This window comes from Globicephala melas, chromosome 1 (assembly GCF_963455315.2).
Source record: "Globicephala melas chromosome 1, mGloMel1.2, whole genome shotgun sequence".
Taxonomy (NCBI): Eukaryota; Metazoa; Chordata; class Mammalia; order Artiodactyla; family Delphinidae; genus Globicephala; species Globicephala melas.
Window position 1 is genome coordinate 40115661 of NC_083314.1, and position 25352 is coordinate 40141012.

Genomic DNA, 25352 nt, shown 5'->3' on the forward strand with positions numbered 1-25352 from the left:
CCCAAAAGAAAAATCAGTAGTTCACAGAATTTATATAAATGTTTTTAAAATATAAGATGTTTTAAACCTCACTGATAATTTGAAAAATTTAAATTAAAATGAGTTGCTTTTACCAATCTGATTGGCCAAGATTAAAGTTTAATAATACATAACACTGAAAACAGCATGGGGGAAATAGGCACTCACACACTGCTGATAGAAAGCTAAAAGGGTGTAAATCTCATTGATGGGTAATTGGCAAGATAAAAAATTTTATATATATACATCACTGAGCCCCCAAATTCCTCTTTTAGAAATTTATGTTCACAAAGGCAACTTTTTTTAACAAACTCGTCAATGGAGCAATGTAAATGGCAACAACAAAAATACTGGAAACAACTCTAACGTCCATCAGTGGGGGACTGGGAATAAAGAGACAGTACCACACAGCTGGTAAAAGAATGAAGTAGATTTATGTGCTAATATGAGATGTTCCCCAAGATGCATTCTTTTTTTTTTTAATTTATTGTATTTTTGGCTGCGTTGGGTCTTCATTGCTGTGTGCAGGCTCTTCTCTCGTTGCAGTGAGCGGGGGCCACTCTTCATTGCGGTGCGCGGGCTTCTCATTCTGGCAGCTTCTCTTGTTGTGGAGCATGGGCTCTAGGCGCATGAGCCTCAGCAGCTGTGGCACTCGGGTTCAGTAGTTGTGGCTTGCGGGCTCTAGAGCGCAGGCTCAGCAGTTGTGGCGCACGGGCCTAGTTGCTCCATGGCATGTGGGATCCTCCGGGACCAGGGCTCAAACCCGTGTCCCCTGCAATGGCAGGTGGGTTCTTAACCACTGCGCCACCAGGGAAGCCCCCCCCAGATGCATTCTTAAGTGACAAAAAGTTCTTAACATGCATAGAGTATATTTGCATTTGTACAGAAAAAAGATGGGACATACACATGCTTGTGTGTGGATGAAAAAATTCAGGAAGGATACCTAAGAAACTAGTAATAGTGATCACCTCTACAGAGGAGACCAGAGGGAAGAGATGGAAGACACTTATATTTTGCTCACTGCACACCTATGAACTCTGTTTAATTTTTATCACGTGCATGTATACTTTTTCAATTGAAAGAAAAACTTAGTTAATAACAAAAATAGCAGCAGCAGCAAACATTACTGTGGAAGGCATGGAAATGGACTTGAAACACAAAGTAGTTTTTGGTAATGGAAGGGAAGACAGTCTATGTGATACAAACAAGAACTGGGGCAATAAGGCCAGAATATGAAGTGTTTATTTGCGGTAAGAGGAGATATATCCAAAAGGAATGAAGGCTAAGAGAGAGAAATATTGATTAGGGAAGATTAGGCCAGATTATAGAGGGCCTTGAATGTTAGGCAGAGTAATGTAAACAGGATGAGAAAGGAAAAAGGAAGCCACTGGAGAGGAATAACATCATCTAAAGTGTTGGGAAGATTATTCTGGCAATGGTAAACAGAACAAGTTAAAGAAAGTTGAGAGGTAAGGAGCCATCCTGTAGCTTATGGCAGTAATCCAAGCAGGTGGTGATTGGTGATGGCCTGAACTAGAACTCGGTGGCAGGAATGGAGAGTATAAATATGAGAGACATTTTGAAGGAGACTGTATATGAGGGAATGAACAAGAAGGATTCAATTATTATTATAAAATTTCAAAACTGATGACCAGAGAATGTTGGTTCCATTTACAAAGACTGAGAATTTATGCAGATAAACTAATTTTTGAGTAACAACAGAAAACAGGAAGAGATATGAAGTCCAAGAGGAAATATCCACCAGGCATTTGGAATCTGAGATGTCGCAGATTTTTAACTGGAACACTCTCATTAGAATTCTGGCTTTGCCGCTCACCATCGCTGTGATCTGCACCAATTACTGAAATCTTTGAGTCTCAACTTCTTTGTCTGTAAAATGGGGGTAAAGATTTATACAGAATTTATACATCCCTGGAAAAACATATAAAAAATTAGACACTGGTTACCACTGGGCAAAGGAGCTGAGTGGATGGCAGAAAAGTGGGAAATATTTTACTATATAGCCTTTTGTAGCATTTGAATTTTGACACATGAATATATTGGCAAAGAAAGGAAGTGAAGTTTGAAATAAAAGGCAGGCGGTGACATCTATTGTCTGTAAGATTAAACAGCTACTGAAGAGTCAAAGCACTTCACAACCTCTGCAAGTTACTATGCTGGAGAGCAACTGAGCTCAGGTAAGAGGACTAGATTGTTAGAGGACGCATGTGCTTATACTAAAGGAAGCCCTCAGATTGGCAGAGAAGAAATGGAAGAAAGAGCTTAGACTGAATTCAACTCAAAGATTCAACTCTGAGGAAAAGGGGGAATGAAGAATCCAGAGAAGGTGCAGTTCAGAGAGTGGGAAGAGTAAGTGAGGACACATAAGGACTGAAGAAGGGGAAGGCTGACAGTGTCCAATGTATCAAAAGGAAAGACGATAAAGGCAGAAACAGGTTCTGGATTTAGCATTAAGAAGAACACTGGTGATCTTTTAAGTAACTAAGCAAAGTAATAAGGAAACAGACCTATAAACAAGTGTGTTAAAGAAAGAGTAGGGAATGAAGATGTAAAAGCAGATATAGATGCTATTTTTGAAGTTCAAAAGAAAGCTTTTTTACAAAAGAAAAAAAAAGTCATTGCCATTAGGTAATATTACAGTTTTAATTTATTTATTTAAATACACAGGCTACTTCCATTTATCCACTTTTTACTGCCTAAATTGTTCTGCCTTGTACTGTTAGTTTGTACTTGGGAATAAAATTACTAACCAAATAGCCCCATAAGTTATGTCCTGTATTTACACATATTCAAAATTATGTCTTATAAAGTGCTCTATGTATAACAGATATTTAACCTTTTGGGATAATCAAGAAGGTTGAGACATGTTACATAAGATGATATTAATAATTTTAAAGAAGAAAAGATTTACCATTTAAAAAATTGAACAAAGTGTTAGAAAATCTATAAAATTATCTACAGTGTTATCTTCTCATTTCTGTCACTTTGCACAGTATTGGATACCTAAAATGCTCTCTGTAATTACATATTGGTTTAAAGGTCCATTAATTTAATGTAGTAGGCTTAACGGAGCACATCAAAGTTCCCCAGAAATAGCACATCAGTCATATTTCAACGATGAAATATGGTTCAAGTTTCTGTTTCAAGGATGTTACCTATTACAAAATTGTTCTTACCAGGACCATTTTTCAAAAAGGAAATATCTAACTCTTGAAATGGAGCCCCCTTTCTCACACACCACCACTGTTACTGTCACTGACTATTTGGTCTGAATTTCTCTCTCCAGGCTGGTTTAACTCACTGCTCAACTGAGGCTCTGTCCTGAATTACTGTTTTCTGGGTCAGCTCCTCAATGGGGGCTTCTCCTCTACTCTAGAATGGGACTGGCCACCAGGGATGTGTTCCAGAAAAGCATGGCAAAAAGTTGATAATCTTCAAAATAAAGAAAAATGTCATGTTAAAAGTACTCTGTGAAGGGGATTAAGAGGTACAAACTTTCAGTCATATAAGTCACGGCATATGATGTGCAGCATAAGAAACATGGTGAATAATACTGTAGTAACTCTGTATGAGGACAAATGGTTACTAGATTTATTGTGGTGATCATTTCATAATGTATTTAAATATTGAATCACTAAGTTATACACCTGAAACTAATATAATATTGTATGTCAACCATACTTCAATGAAAAATAAATAAACAAAAGTACTCTGCCAGAGACATAATACCTCTAAATTTTCTATGTCTCCATTGTACTAACTACAAAAAGAAAAAGATTATTAAAAGAGCTAATTCTCATGTTTAACTTGTCATTTCTCCTAGGATCAGGTAAGATATAATCAGAAATCTTCGGAGAGATCAAGTCAAAAATAAAATTACGCCTTTGAGAATACCCAGAACAAATAATCTTTTGCTGTGTAACAGACAGGTTGAATAAATCAACCTCTTCAGGTAAGACAATAACACCAGAATAGTGTAAACTATTAATACTGATCAACACAAATGCATATTATAGCAAGACATATAAAAAAAATCCAAAGAGAAATACAAACACATGAAAAAATATTTTTGTTCCTATGAAATTATTTGTTTTTGACTACCTTAACAATAATACGCTATACTTGGGCCTTGATTTAGGCCCTTCCTTCCTTCAGGTTTTTAAGACATTCGGAACGAAAGTATTTCCTTTAAACCTGGAATATCTGATTACAGGTGGAAATTATAATACCTACCAACTCACCCGTAAAAATAGCAATAGAATGCACACAATTTGCAACTGAAATACCAAAACTCAAAAATCAATCAGCAGTGATAAGACTGGCTGAGAGGAAGAAAGGAAAGAATGAAGAAAGAAAAGAAGGAGCGAGGAAAACCTTGAATAAAAATAATTACTCTTGGTGACAGAGTAAAATTTGAATTTGAAATCAACAAGCTATTACCTTGTAAAGGTTAAATCATTAGAACTGTTTTCTTCTGCTCTATTTCAATATTTTCAAAAATACACCCAGGCTTTGAAAAAATGATTATTTGACCACATCCATTTAATTAAAATCAATATGCTCAGATTTCAGGCACAGTGGGAAAAAATTCTTTGTGGGAGAGACAAATATTTAATAACATGTATTTTCGATTAAAAAGAACTAAAGAAAAAAGCCACAAGAAAGATAAAGATAAATCAGAACAAAAAACTTCAGGGAAGATGTGGTATATTGAAGAAATACTCGTAAGCTGTGAAATCAACAAAACAGTTAACACTTAAGTAACCATTAATGTGGTTGTGAAGTTCAATGCAAATATTATAAAAAAAATTTCACACGATAACTGCATAGTATAAAAAAAGTAACTGGTAATTAAATTTCAGATTATTTCAACAACATACAGGGGGAGGAGGGAATGAAGGGGAGTAGAAAAGAGGAGAATTTAAGCCTGCTAAAATTTGCAATATTTCAACCACCATACTTTTCATTCTTAATAGAGATACACAAGTTCTTATATTAATATATAAAATATAGAGGTAGGTAAAGTAAGAATAATGCTTAATTACCATGCTAAAATCTTTTTAGTTCACTAGAGAATAAAAGAACAGTGAAAACTTGATCAAAATAACAAAGTAATGAAACAAAGGAAACAAAAAAGGACACATTGTAAACAGTCTAAAATACGACTGTTTATAAAAGTACAAAAACTCAGTTACATCGATAAATGTAAATAAGTTACACTACTAAAAAAGACTCAGATTAAGTCTAAAGAGGTAAATCTAATTATATGTTATTTATAAGAATCAAACCTAAATGACAGAGAAAGGTTGAGGATAACAAAATTGGCAAAGACCTGATAGATATGTGGAAAGAAAAATAAACAAGAGGCAATATTAATATTACATAAAGAACTTGAGGCCAAAACAGCTTTAAATAGGAGAGAGGATTCTTTTACACTAATAGAAGTTCTATCTGTGGAACAAGATAGCATTAAGATTTTTAAATTAAAATGGTTACATATAAATTGGCATGAGAAGCTAATGAATATCAAAACTTCACAGATCAAAAAGAGAAACTAATTTAAGATATAGTATACTTGAGTAGTATCAATAAGATTTCATACAGTTTAATACTGAAATATATATTAACACATATATATATTATATATTTATCTGTATTACTTAACATATATATTACATTATATAGAAAATATACTGTCTTTTCAAATTCTACGAACTGTTTACAAAAAATGATCCTACACTGCGCCACAAAGAAACCTTAAAATTAGGAATTAATAACAAAAGGTTAGCAACAAAAAAAATTCCATCTACAAATATAAAAACCTTATCACGTCAAAAACAGAAACTTCCAGTTATAAGAAAAGTAAGTACTAGGGATGTAATGCACAATATGATGACTGTAGTTAACACTGCTGTGTGATATATAGGAAAATTGTTACAGTAAATACTAAGAGTTCTCATCATAAGCAAAAAAAATTTTTTTCTTGTTCTTCTTTTTATCTATATGAGATGATGGATGCTAACTAAACTTAGTGTTAATCATTTCATAATATTTGTAAGTCAAACCATTATGCTTAAACTTATGTATGTGATGTATGTCAGTTACATCTTAATAAATGGGATAAAAGAAGAATAAGAAAAAAGGGGATAAAAATATTATTTAAACTACTTCCATGGTCAAAGAGGAAATCAAAACTGCTCTCATGGAAACTAAAAGAACAAAATCATTTACAATACAGTCGCCCCTCAGTATCCGCAGGGGTTCCAGGACCCCCCACTCCCGGCTGCAGATACCAAAATCTACAGATGCTCAAATACTACTGGTGTAGTATTTGCATATAAATTGCATATGCACATCCTCCCACATACTTTAAATCATCTCTAGATTACTTATAATACCTAACACAATGTAAATGCTATGTAAATAATTGCTGGCAGGTGGCAAATTCAAGTTTTGCTTTTTGGGACTTCCTGGGATTTTTTTTTGGAATACTTCTTTGAGTCATTGGTGGTTGGCTGAATCAGCAGATGTGATACAAAGGGATGATTCTGCAACCAAAAACCATGAAACACCTAGGAATATCTCACAGAATATGAGCAAAATTTGTATGCTGAAAACTAAAAACCACTGATGAGAAACTGAGAAAGATCTAAATAAATGGAGATATGCCATGTTCATAGATTAGAAAACTCAATACTATTAAGATGTCAATTCTTTCCAAATTGATCTATAGATGCAAATACCAATCAAAATCCTAGCAGACTTTTTCGTAGAAATTGACAAATTGGTTTAAAATTTTGTATGGAAAGGCAAAGGACCTAGAACATCCAAAATAAATACAAAGGTAGAGGACTCACACTACCTGATGCCAAGACTTACAGAATTCCAAGCTACAGAAATCAAAATTGTGTGCTATTGGCTTAAGAACAGATACACGGACCAAAGGAACAGAACAGAATCCAGAAATAGACCTATATAGATAAGGTCAACTCATTTTCAACAAAGATGCTAAGGTAATTCACAGAGAAAGGATAGACTTTTTAACAAATGGTGCTGGAACACCTGGCTATCCAAACACACCTCCATTCTTACCTTGCACCATATACAACAGTCAACTCAAAATGGATTACATAGAGCTAAATATAAAAGTTAAAACTATAAAACTTCTAGAAGAAAATATATGAGAAAATCTTTGAGACTTTGGGTTAGATAAAGACTTTCTAGATAGGGGCTTCCCTGGTGGCACAGTGGTTGAGAGTCCACCTGCTGATGCAGGGGATACGGGTTCATGCCCCGGTCCGGGAAGATCCCACATGCTGCAGAGCCGCTAGGCCCGTGGGCCACGGCCACTGAGCCTGTGTGTCTGGAGCCTGTTGCTCTGCAACGGGAGAGGCCACAACAGTGAGAGGCCCGTGTACCGCAAAAAAAACAAAACAAACAACAAAAACAAAAACTTCCTAGATAAAAAACAAAAATACAACCCCAAAAGGAAAAAAAAAAATTGATAAACTATATTTCATCAAAACAAAAAAACTTCTGTTCTTCAAAAGATGCTGTATTCAAGGCACATACTGGCAGAAAATATCTGCAAAATACACATCTGATAAAAGTATTTGTATCTGGAATATATAAGGAGCTCAGTAACAAGAAGAAAACCTAAAAAAAAAAGCAGCATAAAAGATTAGAGCAGGCATTTCACTAAAGAAGAGATCTGGATGACAAGCCTATACGATGCTGGTGGATACCACTACACAACTATTCAAAAGACTAAAATTACAAAGCCATACAATAAAAAGTGCTAGCAAGGATAAAGAACTACAACTCATACATTGCCGCTGAGTATGTAAAATGGTACAGCCATTATAGAAAACAGTTTGGCAGTTTCTTACAAAGTTAAACATACATTTACCACACAACCCAACAATTCTACTCCTAGGTTTTTACCCAAGAGATGTCCTACAAAGATCTGTACAATAAAAGCTTTATTTATAATAGAAAAAAAAAACACAAAAAACTGGAAACAATTCAAATGTCCATGAAGCTGTCAACGGATAAATAAACTATGGTCCATATACTGGGATACTACTCAGCAGTAAAATGGAACAAACTACTGCTTCATGTAACAACATGGATAAATTATGCTAAGCATTATGTTAAGCAAAAGAAGCCATACCCAAAAGGCTACATATTGTATGCTTCCATTTATATTTTGGAAAGGCAAAATTATAGGGATAGAAATCAGTTCAGTACTAGTCAGGGGTTAGGGGAAAGACTGACTAGAGGGGCCTGAAGGAACTCTGGAGTGATTTGAAAATGTTCTATATCACAATTGTGGTGGTAGTTACACAACTGTATACATCTATTAAAATTTGAACTGCATATCTAGAACTGTGTACCTAGAAAAGTTTCTGTAAATAAATTATACCACAAAATCTGACTTAAAAAGTGCATTTCAGGGACTTCCCTGGTGGCGCAGTGGTTAAGAATCCTCCTGCCAATGCAGGAGACATGGGTTCAAGCCCTGGCTGGGAAGATCCCATATGCCGCGGAGCAACTAAGCCCGTGTGCCACAACTACTGAGCCTGCGCTCTAGAGCCCGCGAGCCACAACTACTCAGCCCATGTGCTGCAACTACTGAAGCCCACGCACCTAGAGCCCGTGCTCCGCAACAAGAGAAGCCACCGCAATGAGAAGCCCCCGCACTGCAACGAAGAGTAGCCCCCGCTCGCCGCAACTAGAGAAAGTCCACGCACAGCAACGAAGACCCAACACAGCCAAAAAATAAATAAATTTATTTTTAAAAAAAAAGTGCATTTCAAATTAATGGCAATGGGAACACTGAAAGTTGTAATTTATGGAATGTGGCCAACCTGCACTAAGAGGAAAATTAATAGCCTTAAGTGCTTTCATTATTAAACAGAAGAATAAAAATAAATGTACCAACCACTTGAAAGGCACAAGAAAGCCATGCTTCTGGCAAGAAAAGGGGAACATAAACACAATAGTAAGAATAAAATAAAGATAAAATTTTAAACACGGAGCTACTAAAAATTATAAAGGTTCTTTATACTGATACTCATGAATCTGCAAAATAAATTAAATGGAAAACAAATTCTCAAAACTGATTCAAGAGGTAGAAAACTTTGATAGGGCAATAACCATGTAAGTAATTAGAAATATTCTCAAAACTCTATCCCTGGAAGAAGTTCCAGGTTCAGATGGACTTATGGCACTTTTTTTTTTTTTTAACATCTTTATTGGGGTATAATTGCTTTACAATGGTGTGTTAGTTTCTGCTTTATAACAAAGTGAATCAGTTATACATATACATATGTTCCCATATCTCTTCCCTCTTGCGTCTCCCTCCCTCCCACCCTCCCTATCCCACCCCTGACTTATGGCACTTTTAAAGCTATACCCTCAGAAGACAGAAAATTCTTATGTCATAGCTCTTAACCATTTCAGAGCATGGCAAGGGTAACTATTTACACTGCATTTACATTTTATTTATAACTACTTACATAATATTTACATTGTATTAGGTATTGTAAGTAATCTAAAGATGATTTAAAGTATATAGGAGGATATACATAGGTTATATGCAAAAACTACTATTTTATACAAGGAACTTGAGCATCTGAGGATTTTGGTATTCAGCAGGGGGTACCGGAACCAAGCCCCCAAAAATGTCAAGGGACAACTGTATATCAATTAAAGGAAAAAAACATGCAACCACATGAATGAGTCTCATCAGTATAATGTTGAGCAAAAGAAGTAAAAACAAACAAAACTAAACAATATTTTTAGGGAGGCATATATATAGATGGTAAAACTATAAAGAGCAAAGAAATGATTATCACAAAGGTCAAAACAGTGGTTTCCATTGGGTGGGTATCAAGGCTCTGATCAGGAAGAATGATGTGAGAGAAGGAAGCAGGGTTCTGTGATTTTGCAGTGTTCTCTTTCTAGCTGGATGGTGGTTACATGGGTTTTGATTTACAATTATTAAACTATTAAATATACATTGTACATACTTTTTTGTATGTGTGATTTATCTCAAAATAAGGAAAGAAATGAGATAGAATAATACAGTGCTCTCACTTGGTTTGGTTCCCTAAAATGACTGAGCACATTCTCTTCTTGGATAGTATGTTTAGTAGAAAAAAACACAAGAGGACAGAGCTCTCTTAATTCTTAATTAAGTCCTCTTAAGAAGCTCTCTTAAGCATATTAAGTCTCTCTGAACCCTAATTTGCTCATCTATTAAGTGCAAATACTAATTACTGTCCTTATGTCTTGGGGTATTTGTGACTATCAATCATAATATACCAAAACATGTTTAGAAAATTGCAAACAAACAAAAAAACACAGCAGTTCAGTTTTCATAATCTGAAATTCAAAGGTTTTTGTTACACTGTAGCTATGATCATACCAAGAGATAATAAAATCCATGAAAGTAAGATTTATTTCTGACAATTTTCCATTTCACTTTAAGCAGCATTTTTTTAAAAGTGGTGCATCTGTCATCAGTAATGGGCAAACAAATAGGGTTCCACTTTGAGAAAAAATTAATATAAAACATTAATTTAACCTAGGAAATGCTACAAAAGATGACACATTAAAAGTCTAGAGATTGAAATCTGTTCTTGTATTTACAAAAGAAAACTTAAGAATGTCTTTTCCTCTGTGTGAAAAGGAGAAATACAGTTCGCTAAGTTCCCCATCCAGTACCTTTCTCTAATAAATACAGTCAGCACCAAAACTGTTCTCCCTAAATTGAGTAAAGGAAACAAGAATAAAATAAACAATTTAACTGGGCTTCTCAATTAGCCTTGGTGCTGCTATGGGACAATTAAAAAGAAACTGAGAGGCAAGTCTAATTCACTAAAACAAACCTAAACATTAAAGGATGTAAATTTTTCAATAACTAAGTAATATCTTTGAATGGTGACACAGCATAACTAGACTTATCATGGTGATCATTTTGAAATGTATAGAAAAAGATTACTATGTTGTGTAACAGGAACTAACACAGTGTTGCAGCTCAGTTATACTTCAAAAGCAAGCACACAAACAAACAAACATACAAACAAATTCATAGAAAAAGAGATCAGATTTGTGGTTACCAGAGGCACGGGGTAGTTGGATGAAAGCAGCCAAAAGGCACAAACTTCCAGTTATAAGATAAATAAGTACCAGGAATGTAATGTATAGCATGATAAATATAATTAACACTGTTGTTAGGTTATGTATGAAAGTTGTTAAGAAAGTAAATCCTAAGAGTTCTTATCACACAAAAAAATATTTTTTAAATTCTTTAATTTTGTATCTATGAGATGATGGATGTTCACTAAACTTATTGTGTAATAATTTCATGATGTAAGTCGAATCATTACACTGTATACCTAAAACTTATACAATGCTCTGTCAATTTTATCTCAATAAAACTGGAAAAAAAAGGGAAAAAAAGAAAGAAGTTTTATATATTTACTTTGCCACTTCTAACTTCTGCCACCAATATCAACAATGCTCTTGGAAATTTTTTAGATTGAAACACTTAGAAAAAGACAAAGATAATATTGGGTTGGCCAAAAAGTGCCTTTGGTTTGTAAGTAAAACTAAAAGACACCTTTTTCATTTCCACCAAAAACTTTACTGAACAACATATTCACCCTTTTGTGCCACTACCTTCTGTCATTTTTTAGGCAACTTCATAATTCCATCTTCCCAAAACTTTTTATCTTTTTGAGCAAAGAACTGTTCCAGGTGCCTTTTACAGTCTTCCAGGAAATTGAAATTTTTTCCATTAAGAGAATTTTGTAAAGACCAAAATAAATGGAAATCCGAAGGTGCATTGTCTGGTGAATAAGGCAGATGAATCAGAACTTCCCAGCCAAGCTGTAACAGTTTTCGCCTGGTCATCAAAGAAACATTCTGTCTTGCATTATCCTGATGAAAGATTAGTCTACTGACTAATTCTAGACACTTTTCGTCGAGTGCTACTTTCAGTTGGTCTAATTGGGAGTAGTACTTGTTGCAATTAATCCTTTGGTTTTCCGGAAGGTGCTCATAATAGAGGACTCCCTTCCAATCTCACCATATACACATCACCTTCTCTGGATGAAGACCGGCCTTTGGTGTGGTTGGTGGTGGTTCATTTCGCTTGCCTCACGATCTCTTCCGTTCCACATTATTGTACAGTATCCACTTTTCATCGCCTGTCACAATTTTTTTTTTAACATCTTTATTGTAGTGTAATTGCTTTACAATGTTGTGTTAGTTTCTGCTGTATAACAAAGTGAAATCAGCTATACGTATACACAATTTGTTTTAATAACGGAACGTTTTTGTTACGTTTAAGTAGAGAATTGCATGTGGAAATATAACTTATGTGGAACCCAAACATCAAAGCGATTAACATAACCAAGCTGGTGTAAATGATTTTCAATGCTTGACTGGATATTCTGAGTATGTCAGCTATCTTCTGTGGGGTATAATGTTGATTGTTCTCAATTAATATCTCGATTTGATGGCTATCAACTTCAACTGGGGTATCCAACCGTGGAGCAACGTCCAGCGAGAAATCTCCAGCACAAAACCTCACAAACCATTTTTGACACGTTCAGTTAGTGACAGCACCTTGTCCATACACTGCACAAATCTTTTTTTGCATTTTTACCTTTCTTGAAATAATAAAGCATAATAGGTCAAAAATGTTGCTTTTTTCTTCCATCTTCAATATTAAAATGGCTACACAAAAATTCACCAATTTTGATAAGTCTTGTATTAAATGTATGCTGATATGACAGCTGTCACATACAATCTAACAAAATTGTTTCGAATGAAGTTAAACACAACTAAGTGCCACTAGAGCCATCTTACAGAAAAAACCAAACAAACCTTTTGGTCAACCCAATATAAAAATGTAAAGCAAAACAATATGCTCTATTATAATGCTATATTATTTTTCTATATAAAATATTAATGTTCAAAGTTCTGCATACCTGAATGTTTTCCCTACTCCAAGTATGTGGTGTTTTACTGGCAAGTAATTTCAGATCTTGAATAGCAAGTCTCTTTACTGCTTTCCTGGGGTCATTCTTCAAATACTGCAATAGAAGCTGAATCTACAAAAGAAATAAGTCACTCCATGAATGATACTGTCACTGAAATTATCATTAGGGATGCAGTGTAAGTTAGTGAAACTTACATTTGAGACAGGTCTCATTTCAAATTACAGCCCTGTCATTTATTCGCTATGTGCCCATGTTTGGACCTCTTTCTCCTCTTGTATAGAAATATACTATCATTTAACTTCCAAGGTTCCAGCACAAGACCTGGCCTCAAACACTCAATTCTTCCCTTTTTTTTCCCCACCAACTCTATGCTCTGCCACGTACCCCCACCTCCCCCTCATTTCTCTCAAGGCTCCTAAGAATTAGCACTATGAACAGAGGAAAAAAGCAAGCAAAAGGAAATGAAACCTTCTCTGATCTTTATCAGAGAAAGGGATCTTAATGTTATCAAAACTTATGGGTTACTTATTTTTTATCGTATACTTAATATGCAAGTTTATTGAAAAGGCAGTTAAAGAAAATTGACATTACCTGCTTAGGCGTATCAACCAAGGATGAAGCTGCAAGCAGAGTAAAGGTGTGCAAAGAAACAATCACCATTTTGTTGGAAGGGTAGGATGTGACTAGCTGTTGTAAGAGCTCACGAGCACTGGATGCCAATATTGCATCATGGTGCATGTGCTGCAGGATAGGGATCAACTTCAGCTTCAAGTCGACTGGCGTGGCTAGACCTAGATACAGAAAGAATGCTTAGAGATTTCTGATCATCATCCTGGATAACAGTTCACAGTTAAAAGGTCTGATTCAGTTAGCAAAATGACCATTTAAAAACAAATAGTATATGAGTATTATGGTTATAACATTAAAGATAATTATATACTAGAGATAATCAACAAGTTCAATAGTTTTTTTTTCAAAAGTATGTACCTTAACATTAAGTTGTGGGTGCTTATTAAACTACATGCTGATAGTAGAAAATGCCCTTAAAAGGCACAGTAGAAAGCAGTCTTATTTGCTGCCTGTTTCTTCCCAAAGGATACTAAAAGATATACACATACATGTATACATATACACACGTATATGTACAAACTCAATGGTGATTATTTGATTATATTTACAATTTTAATTATTTCCTTCAATTCTAAGTCAAGATCAGGATGTGAACAGACTGTGTATGGAGCAGTTTTGAAACTCTCTGAACTTTGTGTAGCAATGCCTTTCTTTACAGTATACAAAGCTGGAACTCCATGAGGATTAATTCCAAAGCATCTTTTCCTGTCAACATTGGAGCTACATAAACAAAAAAGTCTTTTCTTCTACAACACGGCTTTGAGGTGACAGTGAACAAAAAACTGTCATCATAATATACTACACATAGGTCAAAAGCTAATTTAGCTCTGCTGATCACTGGTTTTGCCACTGTGAAGTGTTAGTGTGAATACATAAATATTTCAACATCCAACAGTGGCTTACATCAACTAAGTCCCTTACTATTTGGCCTCTCTTTGAGTTTAGCCAAAACAGAGAGTCCCAGGAGATGGGAGGGAGAATAAGGCCAGAACATTTACTCCCTGGTTTTCTCTCTGCAGGATCATATCAGGCTTATGTTATTATTGTTTTGATCCTTAAGGTACTGAATGCATTTGAATGACCAGTCTATCTTTGAAACTCTTTCTCAATAGCTTCTGCTTTTTCACACTCTTCCTGGATTTTTTCCTTTCTCAATCTCTTTGTATTCTCCTCTTTATCCACACTTTAACTTCTGGTATTTCTTGGGCTTGGTAATATATTATCTTCTTACCCTATATACTTTCCCTGAGTGAGCTTGAGCTTATATAAACCCATGGCTTCTATTACCAGCTATATGCTTTTTTTTTTTTTTTTTTGCGGTACGCGGGCCTCTCACCGCTGTGGCCTCTCCTGTTGCAGAGCACAGGCTCCGGACACGCAGGCTCAGCGGCCATAGCTCACAGGCCCAGCCGCTCCGCGGCATGTGGGATCTTCCAGGACCGGGGCACGAACCCGTGTCCCCTGCATCAGCAGGCGGACTCTCAACCACTGCGCCACCAGGGAACCCCACCAGCTATATGCTTTTAAAGACTGCCTCCCCCTCGCCTCCCTGCTCCCTGAACTTCAGATATGTGTATCCCATTACCTCTGGTCATCTCCAATGGGATGTCTCAGATGTATTTTATACTTAACACAGCCCAAAGACAACTTCTGATCTTTGCTACGAAATTGCCCCTCCAACTTTTCCCATTTCAGGATATGACAACTCCATCATTACAGCTCCTCAGAACTTGGAGTCTTTCTTGATTCCCTTATTTCTCTCACACCCACATCCAAATTTATCAACAAATCTTGTTGGTTTCTATCTTTAAAATATAACCCAAATCTGACTGTCTTTCCACCTTCATTGCTATCACATTGGTCCATTTCCACCACCATCTCTTGACTGGACCATTGCAACAGTGTCCTAAGTATTGTCTCTACTTAGGCCTTTCCCCATGGCAGACTCCTGTCGCATATCTCCCCCTTCTCCTCTGCAAGTCTGTTCTCAATCCAGCAGTCAGAGGGACTCTTTGTGTTTACAGACATTTTTACTGAAGGCTTAGGGAGACTCAAGATTTTACTTTGCAGAAACACAAGCAGCTTAAAATTTAATTTAAGGATACTTTATTCCTAAAACTTGCTCACCACTTCTATTATCTTGAGCTCCAATCTTCCTCCACCTTGCCCCCATTCCTACCCCTGTGTTTTTCTCCCTGTCTCTCTTTCTATCTCCTAATTCCTGTTCATTTACTTCCACTTTAAATTTATTTATTTGTTTGTTTGTTTTTATTTAATTATTTTTGGCTGCATTGGGTCTTCGTTGCTGTGCGCGGGCTTTCTCCAGTTGCAGTGAGCAGGGGCTACTCTTCGTTGCGGTGTGCAGGCTTCTCACTGCAGTGGCTTCTCTTTTTTTTTTTTGCGGTACGCGGGCCTCTCACTGTTGTGGTCTCTCCCGTTGCGGAGCACAGGCTCCGGACACGCAGGCTCAGCGGCCATGGCCACAGGCCCAGCCGCTCCGCGGCATGTGGGATCTTCCCAGACCGGGGCACGAACCCGCGGCCCCTGCGTCAGCAGGCGGACTCTCAACCACTGCGCCACCAGGGAAGCCCCGGTGGCTTCTCTTGTTGCAGAGCACAGGCTCTAAGCATGCGGGCTTCAGTAGTTGTGGCTCGCGGGCTCTAGAGTGCAGGCTCAGTAGCTGTGGTGCATGGGCTTAGTTGCTCCGCAGCATGTGGGATTTTCCCAGACCAGGGCTTGAACCCGTGTCCCCTGCACTGGCAGGTGGATTCTTAACCACTGCATCACCAGGGAAGTCCCTACTTTAATTTTTTACAGATAAAACTTATGGAACAAAAATGAATCTTAAGTATGCATATCAATGGATTTCTACATATGAATATATCCATAGAGCCACCACTCAAGCTATACAGAATCCTCCAGCACCCTAGGAGGCTCACATCAACTCCCTTGCTATTTGCCTTCTCTCTGGGTGGAGAGCCCCAGCAGAGGGGAAGAGAAGAATGCTCAGGACCGAGTATTTATTCCTTGGCTCCTTCTCTGCAGGGTCACATCAGGTCACATCATTCTGAAGGTCAGCTTTTCAAAGTGGCCCTCTTGATGTGACTCCAGGTTCTGGTAGCCACTCCCTCTTCTGCACCATAGAGGGGTATAGACTACATCATCCCCTATAGTTTACCTTGCCCACACCTTTGTAAATCGTTCCTTCATTAAACCCTACTAATTATCTCAGCTCAAATGTGACATCTGTTTCCTGCTGAGATCTTGTCTGATACAGCAGGCATTCAATAAAAACCTACTCAATGAATGAGTGATGCTTCCTTTCTAATGATAGCTTTCTGTAGGACAGCCCTTTTCTGGCAGCAGGGGAAAAAAGACAAAGGAATAAACAGAAACAGGATAAAGCTCAACCACTGTATCTTGGTCTTCAATTAAGTGATTTTATTGTGGCTCCATTTCCTTTTCCATAAAATAGAGGTAGTAGTGTTACCTATCCAAGTCTGCCAAATTGCACAATTCAAAGAAATGCCATCTAGAAATACACAAAGAGAGTCGTGTTCTCTAGAGCTGTGCAATGCTGTAACCCCAGAGCTTCCTTTTATGAATATGATGAGGGTAGTGGGGTAATACATGTGAAGCACAGTATGGAAGATGAGGCTAGAATACTAAGGCTTTGTAGGCTACAGGGAGGAATTTGAATTTGAGTTTCGTTGCAGCTGGAAGATACTGGAGGGACATTAGCAGAGTGAAGAGAGTCCCAGAGCTCCTAACAGCACAGCTCTCCCCCAGGTCAGAATGTTTTCCCCCTACATATCTGCATTTCTCACTCAAATATCACTTTATCAGAAGTCTTCCTTGATCAACATATATAAAACAGTAACTTCCCCCCTTCTATCCTGCCATCTGCTCTGGGGACTCTCTATCCTTCTTACCGCACTTGTTCTCCGCAGCACCTGATATGTCATAAATTTACTTATCTGTTGCCACCACCAACCCTTCCACCATTAGAATGTAGGTTACATGAGGGCAAGGGCTTTGTTTTGTGTACTACTGTATCCTAAGCACCTAGAATAGTTCTGGCATTTAGAAGACACTTAATAAACATTATTTGAATGAATAAACGAATGAATAGTGACTAGCACACAGTAAGTACTTAATAAATGTTAGCAGCTAATATTAATATAAATCCCATTAAGTTACTTCATAATACCAAATGAAGCATACATACCTTGAATCATTTCACTGATTTTGTTACAGATTCCTACAGCAAAATCCCTTTGGAAAGAGAAAACAGCAAAATCTTTAAAACCAAACAATTAAATTTGCTTCAGTTTTCTGCGGACTTAAAAGAAACAGAACACAGTAAGCACAGGAGAAATGCAATACTCCAAATCGTAACTAATATTCCTAAGGTCAGGTGCCAGGGGTGGGGTAAGAAATGCAACTGAAACCAAAACTCCAAACAGCAGTGGGCTTATGCCAACACTGTTCCCACATGATTTTCAAGGAAAAATGCTCTGATTTATGAGCATTGTTGCAATTTGCATTACTAAATGACACTGTCTGAAAGACTCAAGGTCACCATCTCGGTCTACAATGTTTTAGGACACACTTTTAATTAAGAGAAGCTTTCAACACACAAGCGATCACTTACGTAAACAATAAAATATATACCAAATATTCTGAATTTTAGAAAAACAGAGTAAGTATGAAGTAGTAGAAACGCAGTAAGAAATATGGATAGAATCTTACTAAGAGCCAAATTATTTAAAAGTGGCCATTTTTTAGATTAAAGACCTAAATGTAAGACTAGATACTATAAAACTCCCAGAGGAAAACAGGCAGAATACTCTCTGACATAAATCTTTTTGGATCCATCTCCTAGAGTAATGGAAATAAAAACAAAAATAAACAAATGGGACCTAATTAAACTTAAAAGCTTTTGCACAGTAGAGGAAACCATATGCAAAGCAAAAAGACAACCTACAGAATGGGAGAAAATATTTGCAAACGATGCAACAAAGGATTAATCTCCAAAATACACAAACAGCTCATACAGCTCAGTATCAAAGAAACAAACAACCCAATCAAAAAATGGGCAGAAGATCTAAATAGAAATTTCTCCAAAGAAGAAAGAAGACATACTGATGGCCAAAAGGCACATGAAACAATGCTCAACATTGCTAATTACTAGAGAAGCGCAAATCCAAACTACAATGAGGTATCACCTTACACCAGTCAGAATGGCCATCATCAAAGTCTACAAATAATAAATGCTGGAGAGGGTGTGGAGAAAAGGGAACCCTCCTGCACTATTGGTGGGAAAGTAAATTGGTGCAGCTACTAGGGAGAACAGTATGGAGGCTCCTTAAAAAACTACAAACAGAACTACCATATAATCCTGCAATCCCACCACTGGGCATATACCCTGAGAAAACCATAATTCAAAAAGAGTCATGTACCAAAATGTTCATTGCAGCTCTATTTACAACAGCCCGGAGATGGAAACAACCTAAATGTCCATCAACAGATGAACAGATAAAGAAGATGTGGTATACATATACAGTGGAACATTATTCAGCCATAAAAAAGAATGAAAGATGCCATTTGCAGCAACATGGATGGACCTAGATTGTCATACTAAGTAAGCCAGACTGAAAAAGACAAATATGATATATCTTAAATGTGGAATCAAAAAAAATGATACAGATGAACTTACATACAAAACAAATAGACCCACAGACATGGAAAATAGACTTGTGCTTACCAAGGGGGAGGGGGAGGAGGGATAAATTAGGAGTTTGGGGTTAACATATACACACTACTATATATAAAATAGATAACACATAGGACCTACTGTATAGCACAGGGAACTATACTCAATATTTTGTAATAACCTATACGGGAAAAGAATCTGAAAAATAGATATATATATGCATAACTGAATCACTTTGCTATACACCTAAAACTAACACAACATTGTAAACAAACTATACTTCAATTAAAAAAATAAAATAAAAATTAAAAACAAAGTAGGCATTTAAAAAATATTATATATGTGTAAAGTATTTTCCAAGGTGTTGCTTTTGAGTCTGTTGCAATTGAAATATCACTGAATGTTGCAAAAGTTATTAATAACATGAATTTTGGGGATAAAACATTATATAACATGTAAGGAAATAAGATACAGATAATATGATCTAACTTGGCTCTTTTAGTCATGATAAATTATACACAGGGCATGGAATACTTCTCCTCTGCAGTTTAGATGTCTATATAAAACATTTTCTGCCATTAAGATATTATTTAATATTCTCTGACAAAATGGAAAGCACACATCAAGTACACAGTGGTTGTCTGCAGGAAAAATACCATGCAGTCATTTGAGTTTCTACATGAACTACCCATTTTTTTTCATGAAATTTCATAATTATTCAGAGTTGGCTATTTGCAGATATTTTCTAAAAAGATGAATAAAGAAAGCTTGTAACTTTAAGGAAAGTAACTGGGAAAATTTTTTGCCAATCTCAGCTTCTAAGCAAAAATTAGCATTTCAGAAAACTTGTATCTGTCACCATGAACTTGACAGCTTAATATTCACAGACCTTCCTGATGAGATCAGTGGTGACAGTAACAAATGCCTTTGATATTTTACAATGAAAAAGGTCAACATTTGGAAGACCTGCATAACACAGTGAACCAATATTTTCCAGAAGACCAATATCTAAGTTATAAAACCATACACGGGTAAGAGAGGCCAATGGCTTTCAACGTAACAGTACATATTCACTGGTGGCTTTAGAGTTCACAGGGCAATTAACCTTTAAGAACCAACACTTTTCTAGTTTTGGTATAGTAGCAAAGAAAAACATCCATAATTACCTATAAAGTCTTTAAAAACACTCCTTTCTTTTCCAACTATATATCTGTGTGAGGCTGGATTTTTTTCATATTTTAACCAAAATAACATTGCAACAGAAACAGTGAACACAGAATCAGATATGAGAATCCAGCCAGACATTAAAAAGATTTGTAAAAACGTAAAACACCACCACTCTTCCCACAAAATTGATTTTTGTTTTCGAAAATAATTATTTTCATAAAGATTTTTTAATTTAACATATTAAGAATTTGTTGCTTTTTTTTTTTTTTTTGCGGTACGCGGGCCTCTCACTGTTGTGGTCTCTCCCGTTGCGGAGCACAGGCTCCAGACGCGCAGGCTCAGCAGCCATGGCTCACGGGCCCAGCCGCTCCACGGCATGTGGGATCTTCCCGGACAGGGGCACGAACCCGTGTCCCCTGCGTCGGCAGGCGGACTCTCAACCACTGTGCCACCAGGGAAGCCCCAGAATTTGTTACTTTTTAAATGAACTAATAAATATTTTAAAAATTTAGGCATTTTCATTCTAATACAGTAACTATCAGTTGATATAATAATCCATATAAACAAAAAAAGCTCTTTGAGGACTTCAATAATGTTTGAAGAGTGTAAAGGGATTCTGATACCAAATAGTTTCAAAACTACTGCTCTGATATCAGCCTCACATTTGATAAGAAAAAGTAAGTTGTAAATGTCTTTCAGGTATAAGGCAAAAGGTGTATTAGGTATGTATAGATGACCTGTTCACATTTCAGAGTGCTCCTGTACTTGTTATTCGTTCTGCTTGGAATATCCTTCCTCTAGATTGCTGCCTCTTCTTCAGCACCCAGTTTCAGCTCAAATGTCACCTACTCAGTGAGGCCTTCCCTGATCACTCTACCTAAGCAGCTCACTCAGGTCATCATCACAATGACAAAACTGTTCTATTTTTCCATAACATTAATGAGCAGCTGAAACTACTTTGTGTTTACATCACAACAGGTCATTCATCTTTTCCACTTCTGTATTCCTGGTGCTTGGAATAGAGTCTGGACATGATGGATATTCACTAAGTATTTCTTCACTAACTATATAATAACTTTTTTTTAAATAGTATCTTTTTTTTTTTTTTAATTTTTGGCTGCGTTGGGTCTTTGCTGCTGTGCTCGGGCTTTCTCTAGTTGCAGCGAGTGGGGTCCACTCTTTGTTGCAGCGCGCAGGCTCTCATTGCAGTGGCTTCTCTTGCTGTGGAGCACAGGCTGTAGGCGCATGGGCTTCAGTAGTCGTGGTGCGTGGACTCAGTAGTTGTGGCTCGTGGGCTCTAGAGCGCAGGCTCAGTAGTTGTGGTGCATGGACTCAGTTGCTCCGCGGCATGTGGGATCTTCCCAGACCAGGGCTCGAACACGTGTCCCTTGCATTGGCAGGTGGTCTCCCAACCACTGCATCACCAGGGAAGTCCAACTAACTATATAATAACTTTGATAACAACTCAAAGTTTAAAAGTCTGTTACACTCCTCTAGGGTCAATAAACTGCAAGTTAGAAGCCTGCAGTTTTCTTTCCTTTTTTTCTTCTTTTTTGGTCTAATAATATTTTTTAAAATTCTTAATGTCAGCATTAAGAATATGTTAAGAATATATAGTCTTGTATGGTGAAATAAACAGAATAATCCAATTCTCCAGCTTCTTCCCCCCACCCCCCACCCCCAAATTCCGATGTCACACCATTGGTCATACACTCCTGGAATGTTACCATCTACTGGTACCAAGGGGCTACTCCTTTTAGATGGTGAGTGCACCCTTCGGTTCACCACAGTCATCACGTGAAGTCACTTCTCTCATTGACAATGCCTCCCTGGTCCCTGAAGGCATTTGGGTTTGCAACTCCTGCTCTGGGGCTAGCTCTTAAAACTTATAACCTTTTTCAGAACAAGTCACATGTGGTTGTGGTAGCAGACAGGTGGAAACAGGATTAAATAAATTCTTAAGGTCTTTTTTGGCCAGTTTCTCTAATTTGTTTAAGATCCAAAATTGATGGAGATACTAACATAAAAATCCATCCGTATTGGTTGAGATATTTGATCTCAAGCCAGGTCATCACTTCTGGGGGAAGAGGTAAATGCTAATCTGAAAAAGACGTACTTGCTTATTCACACTGATACATCTAGATAGGTTCTTCAGACTTTCCTATTGCACTAATTTGGTATTTTTAAACATCACAAATCACAAGTATACCATATTAAAGGATGGTATGTGAAAAACTGCTTCTACGTAAACTATTAAATGTTTACTGGTCATCAATAAGAAAAAAATGCTAACTTTCAAAAGCACAAATAGGAACTGTCTTTACTCAGATATTTCTCTTCCTCAATTATTGCCACACCTACTACTTTCGATCAGTGAATTAAAGACTATATGCTTTCTATTCTCTAATCTCCTTTTCCAATGAGTAATCCTGGAATTCTGAAGGCTTCATAAGAGCAGCTGAAGAGAAGAATGTGATGTATTAATAAAATATAAAGGAAGACTGTTGGTGATTAACTCTTTCAAGTCTTATCCAAATTTAGCAGAGGCTCTTAATGTAAATGCTACTTTTTATTAAAAAAAATCATAGTCATCTGATTATAAAACCAAAACTTGCTCCTAGCAGGATATACAGAAATTTGTAAAAAAGAAAACAAAAATAAGATAACCATCTTACCAACCAGAGACAATACTTCGATATATATCTGTCTAGTCTTTTTTCTATTCCATAAATATAAATACTTGTTTTTTAAATAAATCTATATCATATAACCTATTATGTAACCTATTTCCAAATATATTTCTAAAATATATGCGTTACAAAAGCTGATACAGTATTTCGTTGTACGGTCATATCTATCTTACTAGCACATTGGTTGGAATTTAAGTTGTTACTAATTTTTTTGGTTACAATAACCCTATAACTAGCATCCTTGTAAGTAAATATCAGTACACATTGCTGACTCCTTAGGATAAGTTCTTATAAGTGGATTTTCTAGGTCAAAGGAATGTACATGTTTGAAGCAAAATACATATTACCAAAATGTCCTCCAGAAAGCAATGCTACTTCCCCATCAGTCACTAAAGGGAATAATATATATTTTTTAGAGAGGATAATCAAGCAAGTCAAACACAGTCATAAAACTATGGTCAACATTTCATCAAAAAAAAATACACACACACACACACACACACACACACACACACATAGATATACTGTTTTGTAAGATAGTAGACTATGACATCCCAAAGAAATTAAAATTGGTTTCAACTCAAGTTACTGTCTCTGTCAAACTGTGCACAGTTCTACTGCCAAAAAGCTAAACTTGAGAAGACAGTAAGAAAGCAGCAATTTAGTATTAGGACTGTATGTCTGGGGAAGGCTGTTCAGTAGACAAAGCTTCTGCTCCCCAGTGAAGCCTTCCCCAACTACTCTAATCCCATGCTGATCCTGTCCTTCTGGAAACTCTAATTTCATTTACAGTTAATGCCAACATCTGTACTTAACTTTTCTGTTTTATGGATTTAAGTCCTGTTTTCCCAACATGACGGAAACCCTCTTGGAAAATACACCTTGCAATTTACATTTTTCTGTATCCCTTAGTGTTTTACATACACAGATGAGTTATTCCTTCAAAACCTCTTCCTGGGAAGCCAAATTATAAAAGGCCTACGCTTACTTTGACTGTGCAGAGAAGTTAGCAGCAGCAAAAACAGCAGCTTCAACTTCTACGTTATCATGTGAATCCAGACTCTGACGAATACTATGATGAGCATTCTTCCTCTCAGGAATTATTGATGCCAGACTTCCCAACATCCTGCACAAACAGAGAAACCCAAGAAGAATGGAAATACAATAAGCTCAAGGTCAGAAAAGGAAGAAACAGGCAAAGCTAAATTACCAAAACTAAAGTTTACAGGTCATTCCATAAATCTCAGGTTAATAAAGTATCAATTTTAGAAATCAAGCAGTGACTCAAATTCTAAACAATTTTCCATACTTCAATATGTCAGAAAAACTAACATGGCTTATTTAACACAAGTAAAACTTTTAAGAATCACCTTGAAGTACATGCTGAGTACCAAAGACAGCCCAGAAAAAGAAACTTTTAAATTATTAAAGCATCAAAATATCAATTTTCCAGTGTTGTATAAAGAAGTCCATTTCAGCAAAGCATTAAGAGTTCAATACTTTTGTTATTCAGCAGATCCGCAAAGTAAAAAGTAAGACTTCCCCGTCTTTTTTTCAACATCAGTGATTACTTGTATCATGATTTTCAAATCTCTCCTCAATATCAAGAGAAGAGAGGAGAATGCTCCCTGGGGCTCATATCAGAATTGAGGAAGGAAGAGTTTAGGAAAGTGAGTTTCAAACAATCCAAAAATTATGCATATAATTTCATAGATGATAGACCTAAAATGAGGATATTGGTTCAAGCTGGATATAAGGCTTACAAAATGAAATTCTAACAAAACTTAAAAAAAATTTTTTTTTAATGCCAAGAAAGAAAAGAAAAGGCTGAAGAAACTAATATGGTTATATCTGGCATTCTCCAAGGAGTCCAAATATAAATTATCATATACAAAAACAAGCACATAACCAAGGATGAATACAGAAAACTGACATGAAACAGTAGAACAAGGTCAGGAAGGTAAAAGTTCAAAATAAGCTGAGGCTAAGCCACATTCACCTTAGAGTTATCAGATCAGAACATCCACCCACGAAGAGAAATATTTCAAACGTAAGTTACCAAAACAGCATCATAGATGGTTAGCTGCAAGGCAT

At 36.5% G+C, this 25352-nt stretch overlaps 1 protein-coding gene across 2 annotated transcripts in view; it reads right to left on the reverse strand.

Moving 5' to 3' along the window:
* INTS7 (integrator complex subunit 7) overlaps positions 1-25352 on the reverse strand; it is a 92380-nt gene that overhangs the window by 53862 nt on the left and 13166 nt on the right. For both annotated transcript variants that reach the window (XM_030872961.3, XM_060294633.1), the window contains exons 4-7: positions 24247-24384; positions 17914-17960; positions 13647-13846; positions 13044-13166 (exon numbers count right to left, since the gene is read on the reverse strand). In XM_030872961.3, coding sequence (XP_030728821.1) covers positions 13044-13166; positions 13647-13846; positions 17914-17960; positions 24247-24384 — 508 coding nt within the window. The remainder of the gene's footprint in view (positions 1-13043; positions 13167-13646; positions 13847-17913; positions 17961-24246; positions 24385-25352) is intronic.